Source organism: Photinus pyralis, unplaced genomic scaffold, assembly GCF_008802855.1.
Source record: "Photinus pyralis isolate 1611_PpyrPB1 unplaced genomic scaffold, Ppyr1.3 Ppyr1.4_LG6, whole genome shotgun sequence".
Taxonomy (NCBI): domain Eukaryota; kingdom Metazoa; phylum Arthropoda; class Insecta; order Coleoptera; family Lampyridae; genus Photinus; species Photinus pyralis.
The window spans coordinates 8,517,947-8,535,916 of NW_022170663.1; the positions used below are offsets into that span (position 1 = coordinate 8,517,947).

Sequence of the window (17,970 nt, forward strand, 5' to 3'; positions counted from 1 at the left end):
TATAATGCACTTGATTTTTATTTAAAATATTTTTTGTTAAGTTTATCATTATCAGTAATTTTGATTTATAGTCACACTTCGTCTTGTTATTACATTTTGCTATAGATATTATGTTTTGTATTTCTTTGTAAAAATGGTATTTCCGTTAAATAAATAAATAAATAAATAAATAAATAATAATAATTATTATTATTATTATATGCCTTTTGAAACTGTCATCTGGGGTTGAAATAAAAAATCCTCTTAGGTCGCTTTCTGTAAATGCGGAACATTTCTTTGGCTTGTACCTATCCTTTGGTTGAAGTTTTCACAAACGCGCGTAATTTCCTTCATATATGCCAGCATTATCGATGGATTTAAGACTTTATTCGTAAGTAACTTCCTATTTATCCATAGAGACAACTTTTCATATTCTTTATGATAGGCTTTACTGGATTTGGATTTTACGCCTACCAACGTTTGCTTAGATTTTACAACAAGCGATTTAATGGACGGTCTATTATCTTTTTCAACGGAAATCGTTCTATTCACAAAGACGATGATTTTTATAAGCAAACGTCAAGTGACATTTCCAAGGCAATCGTGAAATTACGAACACCCAGCCCACTTAATTAAACATGTATTCGAGTATAACGTCAATATGATTATGATAGCTTTTGTTTTTCACCAATGGAAATATTTATTGCAGACGTCTCAATCGCCCTTTGTGAGTACCCTCTTCCGACAATCCGTTCTAGAGGTATAAGGGAAAATACCCGATCACGACAAGAGGTCGAGGAGGAGGGCTATGGTTGGTAAAAATTAATTCCTTTCGTTCAGAGTACCATGAAAGATAAAACTAGTTCCACTCCCCCCCGGCCCCTCCACCCCGTAGTTTGATAAGAGGACAGAGAGAAGAGCAGTAGTTGGTAGAAAGCGGGTCCTTTCGTTGAAACCTTTAATTGGAATACAATGAGAGCCCTGTCGCTCTCTGATCTCGAAAAAGTGTCGCGCGGGAAAGTTATAGTTTGTACAAACCAATTTATTTCGATGAGTCGTTTCATTAGAATACCATGAAGGTTAGAACATGTGCCCCCCCCCCCCCACATCCTATAGTTTAACTAGGCACCACTAAAGGCATGCGTATGCAAAATCTGAGACCAATTATTGGTTGTCGCATGTAAAAGTTATGCACGTTTCACTTTCAAAAACAGCATCACAGGAAATAATTCGTGGGGGGGGGGGGGCTTTTAGATAGCGAAATTTGATGGCCGTCTGGCAGAAGTGGGTCCGGGCGGACGGACAAAATGCAAACAATAGCACATTGTTTTTAATTCTTAAAAAATGCGCTAAAATACTATAAGATACACGTGTATAATTGATTATACACTTGTATCTTAATATACTATTTTGTACTCAGTTACCATGTCTGTTCGAATTCTTGTATAGTATCGTATGTAAGTATAAAGTTCTCAAAAATTTCGTTACAGTCTCTTTATTTGGTATAGATAAAATTACTATATGTGCAACGTTACAGCGTACGAATTGCCGTGATTAAATTTTTTTAAAGGTCTAATTGTGTCAATGCAGACTATGTCAAATGCTTTTTGAGGGGTTGGTGTTAATACTAGAGTTTCGACTTGTTAATTTGACAATTGTGACATTCTCTTAAATTGTTACGCAAATAATAAGATTATGATACGAACGTGGAAGGAGGATCTGTTAAAAAAATAAAATCATAAATATTAACTGTCTTGGGAACAGTATATAACACATGCACCTATGATAATACCACAGTATTTCGCCAAAATGAAATTAATCGTCTTACCGATACTGCTAACCTGCTTAGTTTGTTGTGATCCGATTGGAGGATCTTCTGCTTTGGAAACTAAGATGCTGGGTAATTATCTACGTGCAATAGGGACCGTTTCATTGTCTTTTTGATTTTAGAATCCAGGGCAAACAGCATTTTGTGTTTGCTACAAGGTGTCCTGACTCTTTTAGCCAAGGTCATAAAACATATTTCGGTCGTTGGGGGAGACGTCTTACAAGCCGTATTTGTAGTGCTTACAAGTGCTTTCCGTTGTATTCAAACTATACTTGTATTTAAATTTACGGATCTATTCACATGCATTAGGCAATTGCTAACTACCGCGGGTAAGACATTACCAGTTGCCCTTAAGGTACTTAATCTGTTCAGTAATTCCACATTTACCGCAGATCTAAAGACTTGTTCAGGCGGTTCGTAGTGGTCAATCTACTAATATTTATATATACATATAAAAATTTGCATGTATACTTGATGATTTAGCTATCAAATAAACACAATACCTAGGTATACCTCTTTATTGAGTTGTTTGACACGTCATAGAAAATCTGAAAAATTACACAATGGCGGATGCCGCGGTGGTAGATATGAGCCGCGAACAACAACTGCTCTATCACGATCATAGTAAATTTAACCGAAATGTATACATTGTAATGGCGACGTTAGTCAAAATGCCATTCAGATTAGTACTAATGGTAGACCGATTCTTGACAAATGTTAGCTGATATGATATGGCCTTTGGGGAAGTATTGATCAATTTATGGAAAATGCGCTGCAGTTACTCGCCTTAGGGCGAAAACCTTTTTACTTGTTTCTTTTAAATGCCAATATTTATAATCTTCCTTGTAGGGGTACATTCGGACATATCATTGGGGACAGATTCGGACTGTCCGAAGAAGAATGTCATTAGCGGTAAGAGCTGTCGTTACAAAGCAGAAATCTTTACGGGAATCTGCTGTTCACTTTAACATCAAAAAGTCAACGCTGTTTGATAGAGTCAAGATTTATAAGTCAAAGCACAAAAATTATGGCGGCAATGACTCCGCACAAGACACTTCTGAAAAGGAAAATGAGGTGGATCTACGTAGGTCTAAATATTCCACAAGAATGGTATTCAATTATGCGGAAGAAAAGAAGTTAGAACGATACCTTATCTTTAATAATATGAAAAGTTACCCATGCAATTTGGGACGCAATGTAAGTATATGAAAAATACGTTCATTTGAAGTTATGCGTCCGAACGTACCCCGCACTCCCCACTGTAGAATTATTTCCCAAATTTGTTTTCTATTGCCGCTATGGGCCCGGAACCACATTGCCCCTTGCTACATTCAGCCCTGAGTGCATGGTAGACGGACAGACTGAGGTATCTTGTTTAATAAAGAAACAAATATTACAAATTTCTGTTTAAGTATAGGTATAAATTATAAGATAAATATGAAATTATGAAAAATAGGGGTTGTGCTTCGTATTGATGACAACTTTTGGATTTCATCGGAGTTATCTTTGTGTAAGTGGGTAGTTGTTTTGTTACTAAAGAAAAGATAACGATTGCCTTTCGTTCTCCTTTTTGCTGTAGGTACCTCGTACTAATTAAATTGTTACGCAAATAATAAGATTATGATACGAACGTGGAATGAGGATCTGTTAAAAAAATAAAGTCATAAATATTAACTGTCTTGCGAACAGTATATAACAGAGGCACCTATGATGATAATACCGCCAAAATGAAATTAATCGTCTTACCGTTACTGCTAACCTGTTTACTTTGTGGTGATCCGATAGGGGGATCTTCTGCTTTGGAAACTAAGATGTTGGGTAATTATCTGCGTGCAATAGGGACCGTTTCATTGTTTTTTTGATTTTAGAATCCAGGGCAAACAGCATTGCGTGTTTGCTAGAGGGTGTCCTGACTCTTGTAGCCAAGATGATAAAACATATTTCGATCGTTGGGGGAGACGTCTTACAAGCCGTATTTGTAGTGGTTACAAGTACTTCTCGTTGTCTTCAAACTATACTTGTACTTAATTTTACGGACCTATTAACATGTATTAGGCAATTGCTAACTAGCGCGTCTAAGACAGTACCAGTTGCCCTTCAGGTTCTTAATCTGTTCAGTAATTCCACATTTACCGCAGATCTAAAGAATTGTACGGGGGGTTCGTAGTGGTCAATCTACTAATATTTATATATACATATCTTTGCATGTATATACTTGATGATTTAGCTATCAAATAAACACAATACCTATACCTCTTTATTGAGTTGTTTGACACGCAGTACGTATACCCACATCAACAGACACTTGCGTCATTAGAAAAGCTGAAAAATTACACAATGGCGGATGCCGCGTGGTGGATATGAGCCGCGAACAACAACTGCTCTATCACGATCATAGTAAATTTAACCGAAATGTAAACATTGTAATGGCGACGTTAGTCAAAATGCCATTCAGATCAATGGTAGACCGATTTTTGACAAATGTTAGCTGAGATGCTAGCCAAACTAGAAGGTATTAATTTTCTGACACAATAATGCGCGGTTATCATTAACATCACTGTCACAGGGCCCCGTAATTTATCATGGCATCATCAATCTGTATCTATCTTGTCTTTAACACTTGGCAAAGAGCAATTATTTGGGTGATATAGGATTTATTTTATACCGGTATATAAAGAATAGTCAAAAACAATCCTTTTACCAAGTGCCCGTACTAGTGTCGTAGATTAATATATTTTTTCTGACTACTTTAGAAACAATTACTTTCGTCTTTAAAAAAGGGCGAAGAAAATGTGATTTTCCTCTCTAGTGCTGAAAGTAAAAAGCAATTGCTGCGTTAATCTTAATAATGACACTTAAAATTGAAACATACCCAAGGTTGTTTTATTAGGTTGTCTGGTAACTCTAAACCAATAGAATGCTTGCATTTTGAAGGCGGGAAAACGTCATCCAGAATTCACATTTAAAATTGCTCATAGGTTACAATGCTAATAAAAGGGGTAAAAAATTTAGTTTTTGCAGTATATTTTTGGATTTATATGGGTATATGTATATAAGGGTGGATCTTATATTGGAAATCTTGGAAGTTTATCGACCTCCACCTTTGAAAGCAATCAAAGTATTGAAAAAATGAGTGTTGTGCGTAAGCTATTTTACATTGCACGAGGACTTGTGAAAATGTAATCAAATTAATTTTAGAGGTGGAAATGGATAAAATTCCGCGATCTACAAAATAGGAACCACCCCTATGTACCAATACCTAGCCTTTGGGAATTAAAACTCTAAACATTCTTTAGCGGATGACGCCAAATAAAATGCTGTTGCGTTTTATGGAAAATGTATATTTATAGTATGTACAAAATGGTAACCGAGGTGCACACGGCGAGCTCTGTCGTTGGGGCGAGCCCAGATGCAGGTCTTCTGACTGATGGAGTGTGGCGCGCGGTCGAGCTGGCAAGGCGACCTGGTTCTGCAGGTGGAAAGCTTTTTGTTTCTTGATGTGCAGTCTAAGCAGAAATTGCGTTGCACTTTGCAGAGTTCGTGGCTCTGCTTTTAAACGTTTGCGGCAAGCGACGCTAAGCTTTCATCCATTGGCCGTTTTGACCAATGGGAGCCCAGCACATTTTAGTTTGCTGCCGGATGTGAAACATTTTCTTACCCATTCTTTAAGAACGGTAGGGTCTTTGGGAAACGTAAAAACCGAGATTTTATTTACACCAGGATGAGGAATTTTAGTGTTACCGCCACTCATCTAAAAAAACACTTAATTATAACATACAAAAGTGCATATAATTGATGAACTAACCTTTCAATCACGGCTATGAAAATCCACAAAATTCACAAACTAAATGTCTTTATATTGCACCAAACAGGTATCTACAGCTAATGTCCTTATGCACTTCAAAATTCAACAAATTTTAAACAAATAAACTATAACTCAAGAAAAATAAGCACCCGCGCGACTACAAACAACGTTGAACGTCAATGTCTGAATTCTCGATGACGAATACATTCCCTCCCTCCCGCTTCCGCACACATAGTTACCAGGTAACCTTTGAAATAAAATAACCTAAAACATACCCGAATGTAGATTGCTAAGTGTGAAACTTCGTTATTGTATACGGTAATTTTTCAATTTTGATTGTAGTTCAGAAAAAATGATGTGTAAAACTTGAGAAGAAAGTGTTTTCCTCGGCTGTCGCCTCTGAATATTATGAACTTCCTCGAAGCTTAATGCGCTACTTACGTACCTTGTAGCTTAGATAACTATATCATGATCCCAGCACACCCTGTAGACAAAGTTGCTAGGTTTTCCGAGTAATTAAAAATGTAAAACATCAACGAAGCGTTTTAGGGACGATCAGCAATAAGTTTTTATTCTTGGCACAAAAAATTGCCATAATCGTTTAATGTAACATTACAAGTAATCTCAGTAGTTGGTATAGTCATTTGTGTGGTACTATTGAAACAAAAACTTAAGACAATCAAACACCAATTGAAAAAGATTCTTGAACACTAACTGTCCAGCTGCCGGTAGTAAGATCTTAATCACCGTAAATATAGTTCCGACACCGTTCTTCAGAATGCAGTCGATTGTTGCCTTAAGCGTTGTGCCGGTTATAACAGAGCTAGTATTTACCAGCATCGGCGCACAGAGTGCAAATTCTCCAACTCCGCTGAACGTTTCATTCAGTGCAGATCCCACGGCTTCTAAGGGGAGGTCTACCATACTTAATAAAGTGTTGGTCACGCATGACCAGAACTCCTTTAGACCCCTTTGTGATAATTTGTTCATACCTGAAACCATTCGAAAGATTGGTAAAACTTGTACAACGAAATATATTCCACGTACCTCTATCGCTTAACGCGATAGTCCCGAAAAACAGGCAGACGAAAGTTATTCCAAAAACCGTCTTCATAATTGTAGGTGTAGGTACGAACTGAGTGATTTTTTTTTACTTTTATATCTCTACAGGATTTTATCAGGGCATACACGAGCAAATGAAAGTAAATAATGACGCAACCATATTAAATATTTTTTACGGAGTAAGTTCTGCGAATTGACTTGTAAATCTTGTAGGAGACTCATTAAATATTTGATTTCAAGCTTGCCATAGGGGTATATACGACTTATCTACATCTCGTGTATCCTACTAACTCGTGAATAAGCTATCCACCTTTCATTTCTAATTACTAATGGCCGATTGCACCGACAAATTTAAGCGGCGCTTAGCTTAAGCGTAGTTTAAAACCCATGGCAACCATTGTCTCAATAATCGTTGCCATAGATTTTAAGCTACGCTTAAGCTAAGCGCCGCTTAAATTTGTCGGTGCAAACGGCCATAAGTTGTCATGTACACAGTACAGCCGATGGAGTTTGGAAAACTATCATACCATTTACCTGTATTTGCACAGGTTCTTTACAGCTATTGATCAAATCTGGTCTACTTTAAATTGGTAACAAATAGCGTGATGTGCAATATTCCAGGTTGAAGATAACAAAGTAGTCCTTTGACGTCGCTCAAATAATGTCCTTTTCCTCAATGAATTTACTTCAAAATCAATAGGGTTTTTTCTGAGATAACCATGACCTGTCAAATGGCGTTATGTAGTGCTGTTAATGCGTTACTTCATATTTGTATCAATTGCGGCCCCATTGTCACACAGTGTAAAATCAATGAAACAATTTACTCAATTTTGAATTGGTACATAAACATAATTTGACACATAGAGATTTCACACAAAATTCAAGAAGGCATTTCCTCCCAGCGTTGGTATAACTGACAGGATTCTGTGGATGATCACGGTTCTGCACGTATTAGTACTTTGCTCAACATAGGGTGTTGTGAGGAGGATATGACGCAAAGAGTAAGAAGAGTTTACGTAGCTGTCGAGGGATGGTAAGCAGGACAGCTCGTAGTAGATAGTGTAATACATCTAGTCCCACATAGCAGACCTATATACATTGCATATACCATGTACATTCCACGTGGGATATTGTATATCCATAGAATGTGGAAAAGTATGTCGCAAATGTCCGATGTATGTGCATGGGATATAAGTTTGGCAGACTTCACATAATACATAGTATATACGTTTTGGATGTCTTATATATGCATGTATATACATCAGACATGCTATGTATATTGGAATACTGACAACTGGATATACCATGAATATTCCTGTAATATGCACAAGATGTTCAATAGGATATTCTATGTATATTGTATACATTCAGAATGGATGTTCGATAGAGATTCCTCTAACATTCGGGATGTTTACTAGTGTCTATACCAGAGCTGGGCAGTATTCGATTTTGTAAATACTTTTTAGTATTCAAATCCTTTAAAGTATTCAAATACTTTGTAATTAAATACCTTTATGGAAGCAGTATTTGTATTTCTCGGGAAAACACTTTTTCTTATTAATTTTGGTGCGTAGAATCCAAAACAATTCGCACTTTTTCGATCAGACTTCTCAATCAAAAGTTATAGACTGGAAACCAATTTCGAAAAAAAATTCAAAGAGCTGTAACTTTTGAACTAGGAGCCCAATCTTGGAACTGTTTGAAATTATGGATTCTACAGGCCACATTTTATAAGAAAATTTTTTCCGGGTCGATCTGAGACAATTTTTTTTTCGGGCCCCAGAAAAAGGCAGTGTATAACCTTCCTTTTTTACCAAAAATCGACTACACCAAAATTTCTCGGGAAAACACTTTTTCATATTAATTTTAGTGCGTAGAATCCAAATCAATTCGTACTTTTTCGATCAGGCTTCTCAATCAAAAGTTATAGACTAGAAACCAATTTCGAAAAAAAATTCAAAGACCTGTAACTTTAGAACTAGTAGCCCAATCTTGGAACTGTTTGAAATTGTGGATTCTACAGGCCACATTCTATAAGAAAATTTTTTTTCCGGGTCGATCTGAGACAATTTTTTTTTCGGGCCTCAAAAAAAGGCAGTGTATAACCTTCCTTTTTTACCAAAAATCGACTGCACCAAATTTCTCGGGAAAACACTTTTTCTTGTTAATTTTGGTGCGTAGAATCCAAATCAATTCGTACTTTTTCGATCAGACTTCTCAATGAAAAGTTATAGACTAGAAACCAATTTCGAAAAAAAATTCAAAGGGCTGTAACTTTGGAACTAGTAGCCCAATCTTGGAACTGTTTGAAATTATGGATTCTACAGGCCACATTCTATAAGAAAATTTTTTTTCCGGGTCGATCTGAGACAATTTTTTTTTCAAAAAAAGGCAGTGTATAACCTTCCTTTTTTACAAAAATCGACTCACTTTCTCGGGAAAACACTTTTTCGAGAATCCATTCGTTTTTTCGATCAGACTTCTCAATCAAAAGTTATAGACTAGAAACCAATTTCGAAAAAAAATTCAAAGGGCTGTAACTTTTGAACTAGTAGCCCAATCTTGGAACTGTTTGAAATTATGGATTCTACAGGCCACATTCTATAAGAAAATTTTTTTTCCGGGTCGATCTGAGACAATTTTTTTTTCGGGCCTCAAAAAAGGAAGTGTACGTACAACCTTCGTTTTTTACCAAAAATCGACTACACCAAAATTTCTCGGGAAAACACTTTTTCATATTAATTTTGGTGCGTGGAATCCAAATCAATTCGGACTTTTTCGATCACACTTCTCAATCAAAAGTTATAGACTAGAAACCAATTTCGAAAGAAAATTCAAAGGGGGCTTTAGAACTAGTAGCCCAATCTTGGAACTGTTTGAAATTATTACTTTTACTCCCCTTAAATTTGTATATAACAATATAAATTTAAAAAGAGCTTAACCCCATACAAAGTATAACTTGATTTTTTAAGTAGTATTAAGACTTTTATCTAGTATACTATTTTACATTTTTAATGTATTTGAGTGACAAGTATTTGAATAAGTACTTTTCAAAGTATTCAAATACCTTTGATAGTATTAGAATACTTTTGAAAGTATTCGAATGCATTCTAAAGTATTTGAATACTTATTTTTTAAAGTATTTGAATACTTTTCTATGTATCTGTATCTAGTATTCGCTTGTGCTGGACGTAAAAGTATTTAGTATTCAAATACCTTTGATTTGTGTAAAGTATTTACTATTTAGTATTCAAATACTTTTTGAAAGTGTTCTGCCCAGCTCTGGTCTATACCTTCATAAATAAGTTCTTTTCACGGAGTGGAGCTTTTTGTTTCTTAAGTCTCTTAGTGTACAATGGAAAATGTGCTTAAGAAATTATTATTGTTTTATTTAACACTGTAGTCTCGAGTCATTTTGATCGTGTTCTTGTTCAACACTATAATAGCGCGAGTTCATAACAAATAGGTTGCTAACATACCTGCCATTCTTGTCCTTATATTAATTCCCATCCAGTCTTTACATCTCACTAACACATATTTGCAACTTTAGATCATGCACACACGAAATAATAGTATTTTACATTATTAGCCAGGTAAGTGAGTTTTTACTGGCGATAGGAGAAGTTGACTGGCGAGCCGTCAGGCGAGCCTGTCATCTCCTAGAGCCAGTAAAACTATTACCTGGCGTATAATGTACAATATTTTATTTGTTACTCATTTGTAAACGTAAATAATTAGTTCTTAAATTGATCTTGAAGAAATGTCTAAAATATCATGTGATCCATGTAACAGAGACTTCGCATTAATTCTGGCCAATGAAATTACTAGATTACTAACGTGTAAAATTTTTACAGGTCTGCTGTCAGTTTTACAAGTCTGCTGTCAGTTTTACAAGTCAGTAGCGTTTAAACATGACGTTTACCCGTTTGCGTTTTGTCTTGTTAATCAACGTTTACAACTGAGTAACAAATAAAAATCATTACTTTCACTGTCAAAATTAGACAAACAAACTCATTAATAACACGCAGAATAACACTCCTGATTTTAGAAAAATGAGCTGTATTTGCAATAGCATCTTACTATCTTCATCGCCGTAATTCACAGAAAATGAGACGCTAACGTTTGTAACGTCGGTAATACAGAACACGCATGTATCAAATCCAAAACGCATATACATAACATATAATCCCATGTATATACATAGCACTTCCAAAATGTATATTTATAGAATATCCATACTGAACATAAAATACATATGCCTATCCTATAATGAATATACATAGTATATACATAAGATGGACAGGATATTCCGTGTACATTATGGATTTAAAATGTATATACATAAGATATCGAATGCTATGTGGGGTTAACGTCTGTTGTTTAGGGACCCTCCCAAAAGAAATAATGGTAGCAAAAAAATCTGTATTACATACAGATAAGCAACATGAAATTATTGTTAAAAATGTCAGATATGCTCTGAAAGTAATCACAAATTTGTTGTCGGTTCATCAGCTAATTAAAAATGGGTCAATGGAACTTTTCACCGGGACAGCTGGAAAATATTTAATAAAAATTGTTTATACCTTGCTGAAGCTGACTGTTTACATAGCGCATATAGACTTAAAGTTAAGAAAAAGTCACCGAGGACTCTTGTAGACAGCTCGGTAGCTAATTTAGCTGTATGAGGATAATTATAATGTTCGAGGAGGCGATTGAAGGTTAGGTTAACGTATTAGTGAGATTTTGCATAGGCGATTTTGACATATTAGTTATAGAGATTTTCCATGAATTGGTTAGTATTTCCCGAAAGGTCATGCAGCGGACTATTCAGTGTACGAAGGAAAATAAGTTGAGGCATAAATAAGAAATTAAGCATTGCGCAGTCAAGGCAAACGTATTTTTTATTTATTTTAAACATTGGATGTGCGCATGCATAGACTGTGTATTTTTCGGCAAGATTATTATTAATGACACAGGATAGACCTTTCTTCTTCTTTTTTTAATCACGAAGGGAATATTGCGAAATGGTTTATATCTACAACACCATAACATATTTTTTTCAGATTGTTCAAACATGTTATACAAACATATTTACGTTCACATTAGCAAGAGGTCGGTAAAGATAAAAATGTTGAAACAATTCTTTACATACAAGGTACTACGATTCTACTTCAAAAAGAATTTATTACTGCCATTTAGCAGTAAATTGACGCATTTCGGGCCTACTCTTGTTTGGAGACTGTCTGAGTTTGCCAATTAAATAGTTTTTTTTGCTAAGTGTCAGTTATTCTAGTTAAATAAAATGACGATTACCAAGAGGGCCCAAAAGGATTCAACTTCTTTTGCTAAACCAATCCGCGTTATACGATTTGAGAAATACAAGTCATTCTTAGGTAACGTGAATACATTTTGATATAGACTCACCAATGAATAATAATAATAACTCACCTGATATACAGTGCTATTCATTAAGAAGTAGACATAGGGATTTATGTATAGGTACTGTTTTTTTCCTATGTCTACTTTCAATTGACTTCTGAAAGGCGCCTAATTTTATGCAACTATATAAATAACTTTTTAAAACAAATAAAGATCTGGCTGTCCATTAATTAATTTGAATATTTTGTATCTTCTTTGTGGTCTACGGGTTTAGATGTAAATTTTTCTGTACCACAGCTCTTTTACCTAGTTCTTTATTTTCGCGTCAAAGGTTTCTTTCACCTAGTTCTTTGTGTCGCCGCCCGAGGTCGTACAGTGTCTTCCGTGGGTTTTTTGGACTATCCCTTCTTTAGTCTATCTTGCTCGCACAGTTTTGTTTCTTTCCCCTCACTGAAGTTTCTGCTTTCGGATTGATTACATGCAAGTGTTTTCTTTTGGTACGATTACTGGGTGAAGACTTATTTCTGTTAGTTTGTATCCTTCAGCTTAACTATGTTAGACGAGATATTAGCTAACTCTACTTTATGAATAAGTTTTTGAAGTAAGTTTTGTCCGAAGCCGATTTTTAGAAGTTTTAGATACATTATACGTATAATAACCTTGGATAGACACATTCTTGAAAAGACACAATCCAGGCATTTGAAACTGTGTGAAAACTTTAAAAGGATTTTCCATTATAATTAATATTAGCGTATGAACTCGGTTAGAAGATGGTAAAAAGCTTTCCATTTAAAATCAGTATTGAGTACCGAAACTGATTTATCTATATATTTAAGGTCTTTAATGTGTGTGTAAATAAACAAATATCCCGTATTTCGATTGTTAATTTAATTCGTTTATTTAACATAGTAAAATAACGTCGGCACGTACTAGAAAGTTAGTAACAATTTTGAATATACTGGATGTTTAAATGAACCTAAGATTTATCAGGGCTGTAGAGGAAGGCTGAAGTTTATTTATTTATCTAAATTTCGTCAATATTTTTTTCATTTTGTGTATGTATTTTCTATCAAAGTGAAAGGCGAAAGGGGCCAGTTTTTTTAAAAATTTTCAGGTAGTAAGAAGATACGTCAATTAATTTTTTACTAAGGGAATTAGACCAAGGTAACTTTAGTAAAGTTTCTAGCCGTGGATACATCTTTAGATAACATTACCGTAATTACTCAAAATTTAATAAACCCCTAAAGCAGATCTAAAAAAGCGACAGAGCATCGCCGTTTCACCCTCTACGGGATTATTGGATTTGACACATTATTAACATGTAGAATATAGGTCAAATGTGCAAAGCTGGAACCGAATCGACTCAAGCGTTTGGCAAGTTATCGTTTTCACGGGCAGACCGAGAGACAGACGGACACCATCGACTTCCCTATAAAGCTTACATCGCTTTGTTTTGCCGCTTAATAAAACAATCAGGAATTGACTCATACTGACTAAATTTAAGCTTTTCAGTGCCCATTGTCCTTCTATCATAGTGGAATATACCCAGTGTTCATGTTTTAATGCCCTCTAAAAAAAGAGATTAAATTTACAGTGATATTCGGCAAAACGAATTTAACTTTCTCTATTATCTATTAACTGAGATACCAATAGTGGCCATCGAAGTATGAAGACCTTGTGCACTTATTTTATTGATGAAGGAAATTGTGCTTTAAGGGCAACCTTCACAAAGTGGGACTTTGGCAAGGTAAAGTTTCGTGCGCGACGTATCTATTTTATTATTGTTAAATACACTGTATGACAATATTTATGAGCAAGCACGAAAATAGGAGAATATAAAAGAGGGCTACTGAAAAATACAGTAAAACATTTAAGACCATCAGGGTACCTTGTTCTAAAAATGAAGTTCGTTGCAGTCTCAATTTTGTTTACTGTTGGATCCGTAATAGCGGATGGATTGTCTCAAAAATCTGGTTCATTGGGTAAGTAAATATAACCCAAATTGAAAACTGAGATATACAATGTTTACATTTTTCACGAATTACAGAAGGAAGGCAATCGAGCCTGATTGAGATACTTTTCGGAACAATCGTCTGCTTGCTTGAAAAGCTTGTAACTGCTACCGTAAGTGACGTTGGTGAAATAATAGTACGACTACTTCGAAGCATCTTCACTTTACTGCTGAATGCTATCGGGTGTGTAGATGTTTTAGGCAACTTGAACTTTGAGGACTTCGGAGCATGTCTTGGCAGACTCGTTCAGCTTCCAGTAGACACATTACAAGCTCTGGTTGAGAACGTATTGGAATTGGTGAGAAACGATACACAGAGCATTGGTATTTGTGTCGTCGGAACTGAGCAGGTTTGAATGAATTATGTAGCATACTTTTGGTAGAATTTTAGCAATTACTTACATAATATGTATCTTGAGATGAAATAATGTACGTGCACCTCTATTTGCGTCACATATTGTTATTATTCAAATAAAGTTTATATACAGAAATTACAAAAACAGTTGAACATCAAGTTAATGAACTATTCAACAACACTGTATATTTTTAAAAGCCTTGAAACACGATACACTTACACACGGTATGCTCATTATTTTTCTCAAACGCGTTTTCTACTGCGCATTACGTCACCTGCGAACGTGTGGCGCCAAAATTCAAGTGTTTACGCACGGAAAAATCCAGTACAGATGTCACGCGTGACAGTTTGCACCTTTTCAGTTGTATTTACGAGTTTTATAGCGTTAATTTGTTGATAGCTAAGCATTAATTTGTTGATAGCTAAGTAATCATTAGTGAAAATTCCAAAATGCCAGGTTGTGTGTGGAAATAAAATAGGTACTTTCGATTTCCGAAAATTGAAGACTTTTCTCTAAAATGGATTGTTGCAAGTCGTCGTAAGGACAAAATTACCTTGAAAAATGGTGTTGCATTATTATTAAGTGGTGTGTTTATTGTCTATCCATTGCTGTTTAATCCTATATCCTGTATTTGTTATGAACATTTTGAAGCCAGCCGTTTTGAAGCACGTGACGTCACGCTAGATGCGCAAGAGCATACCGTTGTAAGTGTATCGTGCCTTGAAATAAAGTGAAATCCTCAATCAATCTTATCCCTCTCAATTAATAGATATTATTTTTACTTTATAGCATATTGGTACTTTAATAGGGCTAAGTCGCTCTTTAACGATGAGGGTAGATCAATGATCAATTTAACCGTAAGGGTAGATAAGGTGAAACAGATGCTTCTACATTCAAATGACGTCTGTCATTCTTATTTCAAATGTAACGCCGGAGCACGATATAAAATGACGTTCACAACATATGACAATGTTGTTTCTATTGAAACGATCGCGACGGCAGAACCTAAGCTTGCTACTTTTGACGTCTAAATTAAATTCGAATTTATCAGAATCAATGATTAATATGGCATATATTATACACGACGATAAAATGTAATTATGGTGAACTAGAATGTTAAAAAGGTAAGTATTGTAGTACAAAGATTTGGGCGATTGGTAGTGGAGAAACTGTGACATTTGTCTTTGAGGAAAAGGAAAATGATCTCATCTGGGAAAGCACCAATGTCCGGAAATTGATCTGTGGTTCTTTAAATGGTAGTGAAGTAAGTTGTTTTCTCAATCGTTCTACGTGTCTGGTGTTCTTTTTTGGACTATAATTGTACTGCTCAATGCTTTCAAGGATATGGGTGATCAAACATAACAGAAAAGACTTTGAGCACTGTGGGTGGGTACGTACAGCAACCTACATAGCAAGCGCGTACGGTGGGAAGTATGTAGTGCTAGTGATTTATTTTCTATTTTTGATGATGCAGTGTGCGACCGTTTCTTGCCCTAAAAACTTTTCTTAAACGTATCGCGAATTGTCCGCCTTATCTTTTGGTCTTTTCATGCTTAAAATTGCTTTAAAGTATTTGTTGTCCGGTCTAATTTTATTATACGGTATAACATTTCCCATGAATTTAACGGACTTCGCGCGATATTGAATTTTATCAGAATTAAATTTGACGTTATTACTACCTGATTAAATGTATATCTACCGAACGGTGTCATAAATGTTGTTAATTCTGAGCCAGTTTGGTCCATTAACATGTGTCAAAACCCACTTTTAAGGTCAATTACTGTGAAAACATGAGCATTAGCACACATCTTTGTAGTTCTCGAGAAATGATTCTTTTGCATCTGGCAAAACAATTAGGTCTACATCCATCCGTTTAACTAATCCAAAATTAATACTGCTATCTAATCCAAGTGTCGGTTCAAATTTATCACTAACAACCAAAAATAATGCTTCCTGTTCAAAACGAGAAGCTAAATCTCTGTAATTTAACTGTAACAGTACCAAAGACTTTAACTTTATTATTGCTATAACCAAATACACGAAAATCATTATTTTTATCATCAATTTTAATTTTTAACTTGCTAACTAAATTAAAAGGAATGCAATTGACGTCTGCTCCGGTACCAATCTTAAATTTAACTATTTCATTTTTGATTTGATACTCCTTCGTCCATTTAGTTCTATTTAGCCCAAATGATTCTATTCTAAAATTATTATTTTCTACTAACATTTCTAACTAGATTACCTGAAATATCATCCCATGCGACACTATCTATTTCGTTACCCTTATTGTTGCATATTTCGGTACTAAAGACTTTTTTAGGTTGAGATTGTTGGCTTCTTTCCTCGTGGACGACATAATTTAGCAAAATGTCCTCATTTTTCGCATGTTAAACATACAACATCCTTCGCCTTACACAGAATAACATGTTTTTGGTTCCACGAGTCCCCCACAATTGAAACAAAATTGATTTATTGCTCCAACAAGTGCTGGTTTCTCTTCATTTGCAATACTTGCAACTACAGAAGTCTTGGAATCCAAAATGATCTTATTAAGGTTGGCCGATTCATACATTTTGCATGTTTCTATACTCTGTTTTTTAACTAGGAAGACGGATTTAAAAACCTGATTTACACTGAAAATGTCACTAGAATCTAGTAACAAAAATAATAGACTCATTTTATACAGACATGTATTGTGTGTTGCGTGATGTGTTTTTCTTTCACATTTGGATAGATTTCATTATTTATGCTTTTGGGTTATTATTTGATAGGAACTACTTTATATTATGCATACATCACACTTTTAAAAGCGAATTATAATAAATAGGTAATACATTGATAATAGGTAATAATGCTGCATACATTTTTTGACCTTTGAAACATTGTTTTGAATTGTAGTTTTAAATGTTTTATCAGTTGTAATACTACACAATCCACATTACAATTTACAACAAATGTTAAGTTATTGAACAAATTCAGAGCAATGGAATTATATTCATATTATTAAACAGCACAGTTCACTGTTTTATGTACCGGGTGATTCATTAGAAGTGATGATCGCTTGAATTTCGCGCGTAAGGTTTTAGTATTTTTTGCATTATTAGATTGACGGTTTGAATTTCGTTAGTAATTTTTTTCTGTCATGACTGTCATTTAACAAACCAGTGTCGCCGTTACTTGTTGTGTGCCATTTGCGGTTTACTATTTTTTCCATTTTGAACAATTTTTAGAGTTGATGCATAAGAAACGTGACTGTGTCTAGTTTTAGTTTATAATTTGTGGTAAAACAGAAGCAGTATTTGTAGATTATAAATAAGTAAACGATTTACTGAAAGCATGATGATACACCACTGCAATTAAATAAATCATCATCAGCTAGTACCAACTTCATAATTTTTTTGATTTGCGGGAAATTCAAATTGTCCTCACTTCTAATGAATCACCCGGTATAAGCGATTTAGACACTGTCTTCCGAAAGTTCACTAAAACTGTCACTGTCCTCCGATCCGAGTGAAATAATTAATGGTTCTATAAGTGTATCCATTAG

General features: G+C 35.0%; 3 protein-coding genes across 3 annotated transcripts in view; 1 reads left to right on the forward strand and 2 right to left on the reverse strand.

Annotated features, from left to right (window-relative positions):
* LOC116173244 (beta-2 adrenergic receptor-like) overlaps positions 1-17,970 on the reverse strand; it is a 97,105-nt gene that overhangs the window by 42,693 nt on the left and 36,442 nt on the right. The window lies entirely within an intron of this gene.
* LOC116173255 lies at positions 6,156-6,926 on the reverse strand. The gene is made up of 2 exons (XM_031490612.1): positions 6,660-6,926; positions 6,156-6,604 (listed from the first exon to the last, which is right to left on the reverse strand). Exons 1-2 carry the CDS (start codon positions 6,724-6,726, stop codon positions 6,267-6,269), a joined length of 405 nt encoding a protein of 134 aa, XP_031346472.1. The 5' UTR covers positions 6,727-6,926; the 3' UTR covers positions 6,156-6,266.
* LOC116173256 lies at positions 13,884-14,555 on the forward strand. Its single transcript, XM_031490613.1, has 2 exons — positions 13,884-14,035; positions 14,101-14,555. The coding sequence occupies exons 1-2, from the start codon at positions 13,954-13,956 to the stop codon at positions 14,418-14,420; spliced, it is 402 nt and encodes a 133-aa protein (XP_031346473.1). The 5' UTR covers positions 13,884-13,953; the 3' UTR covers positions 14,421-14,555.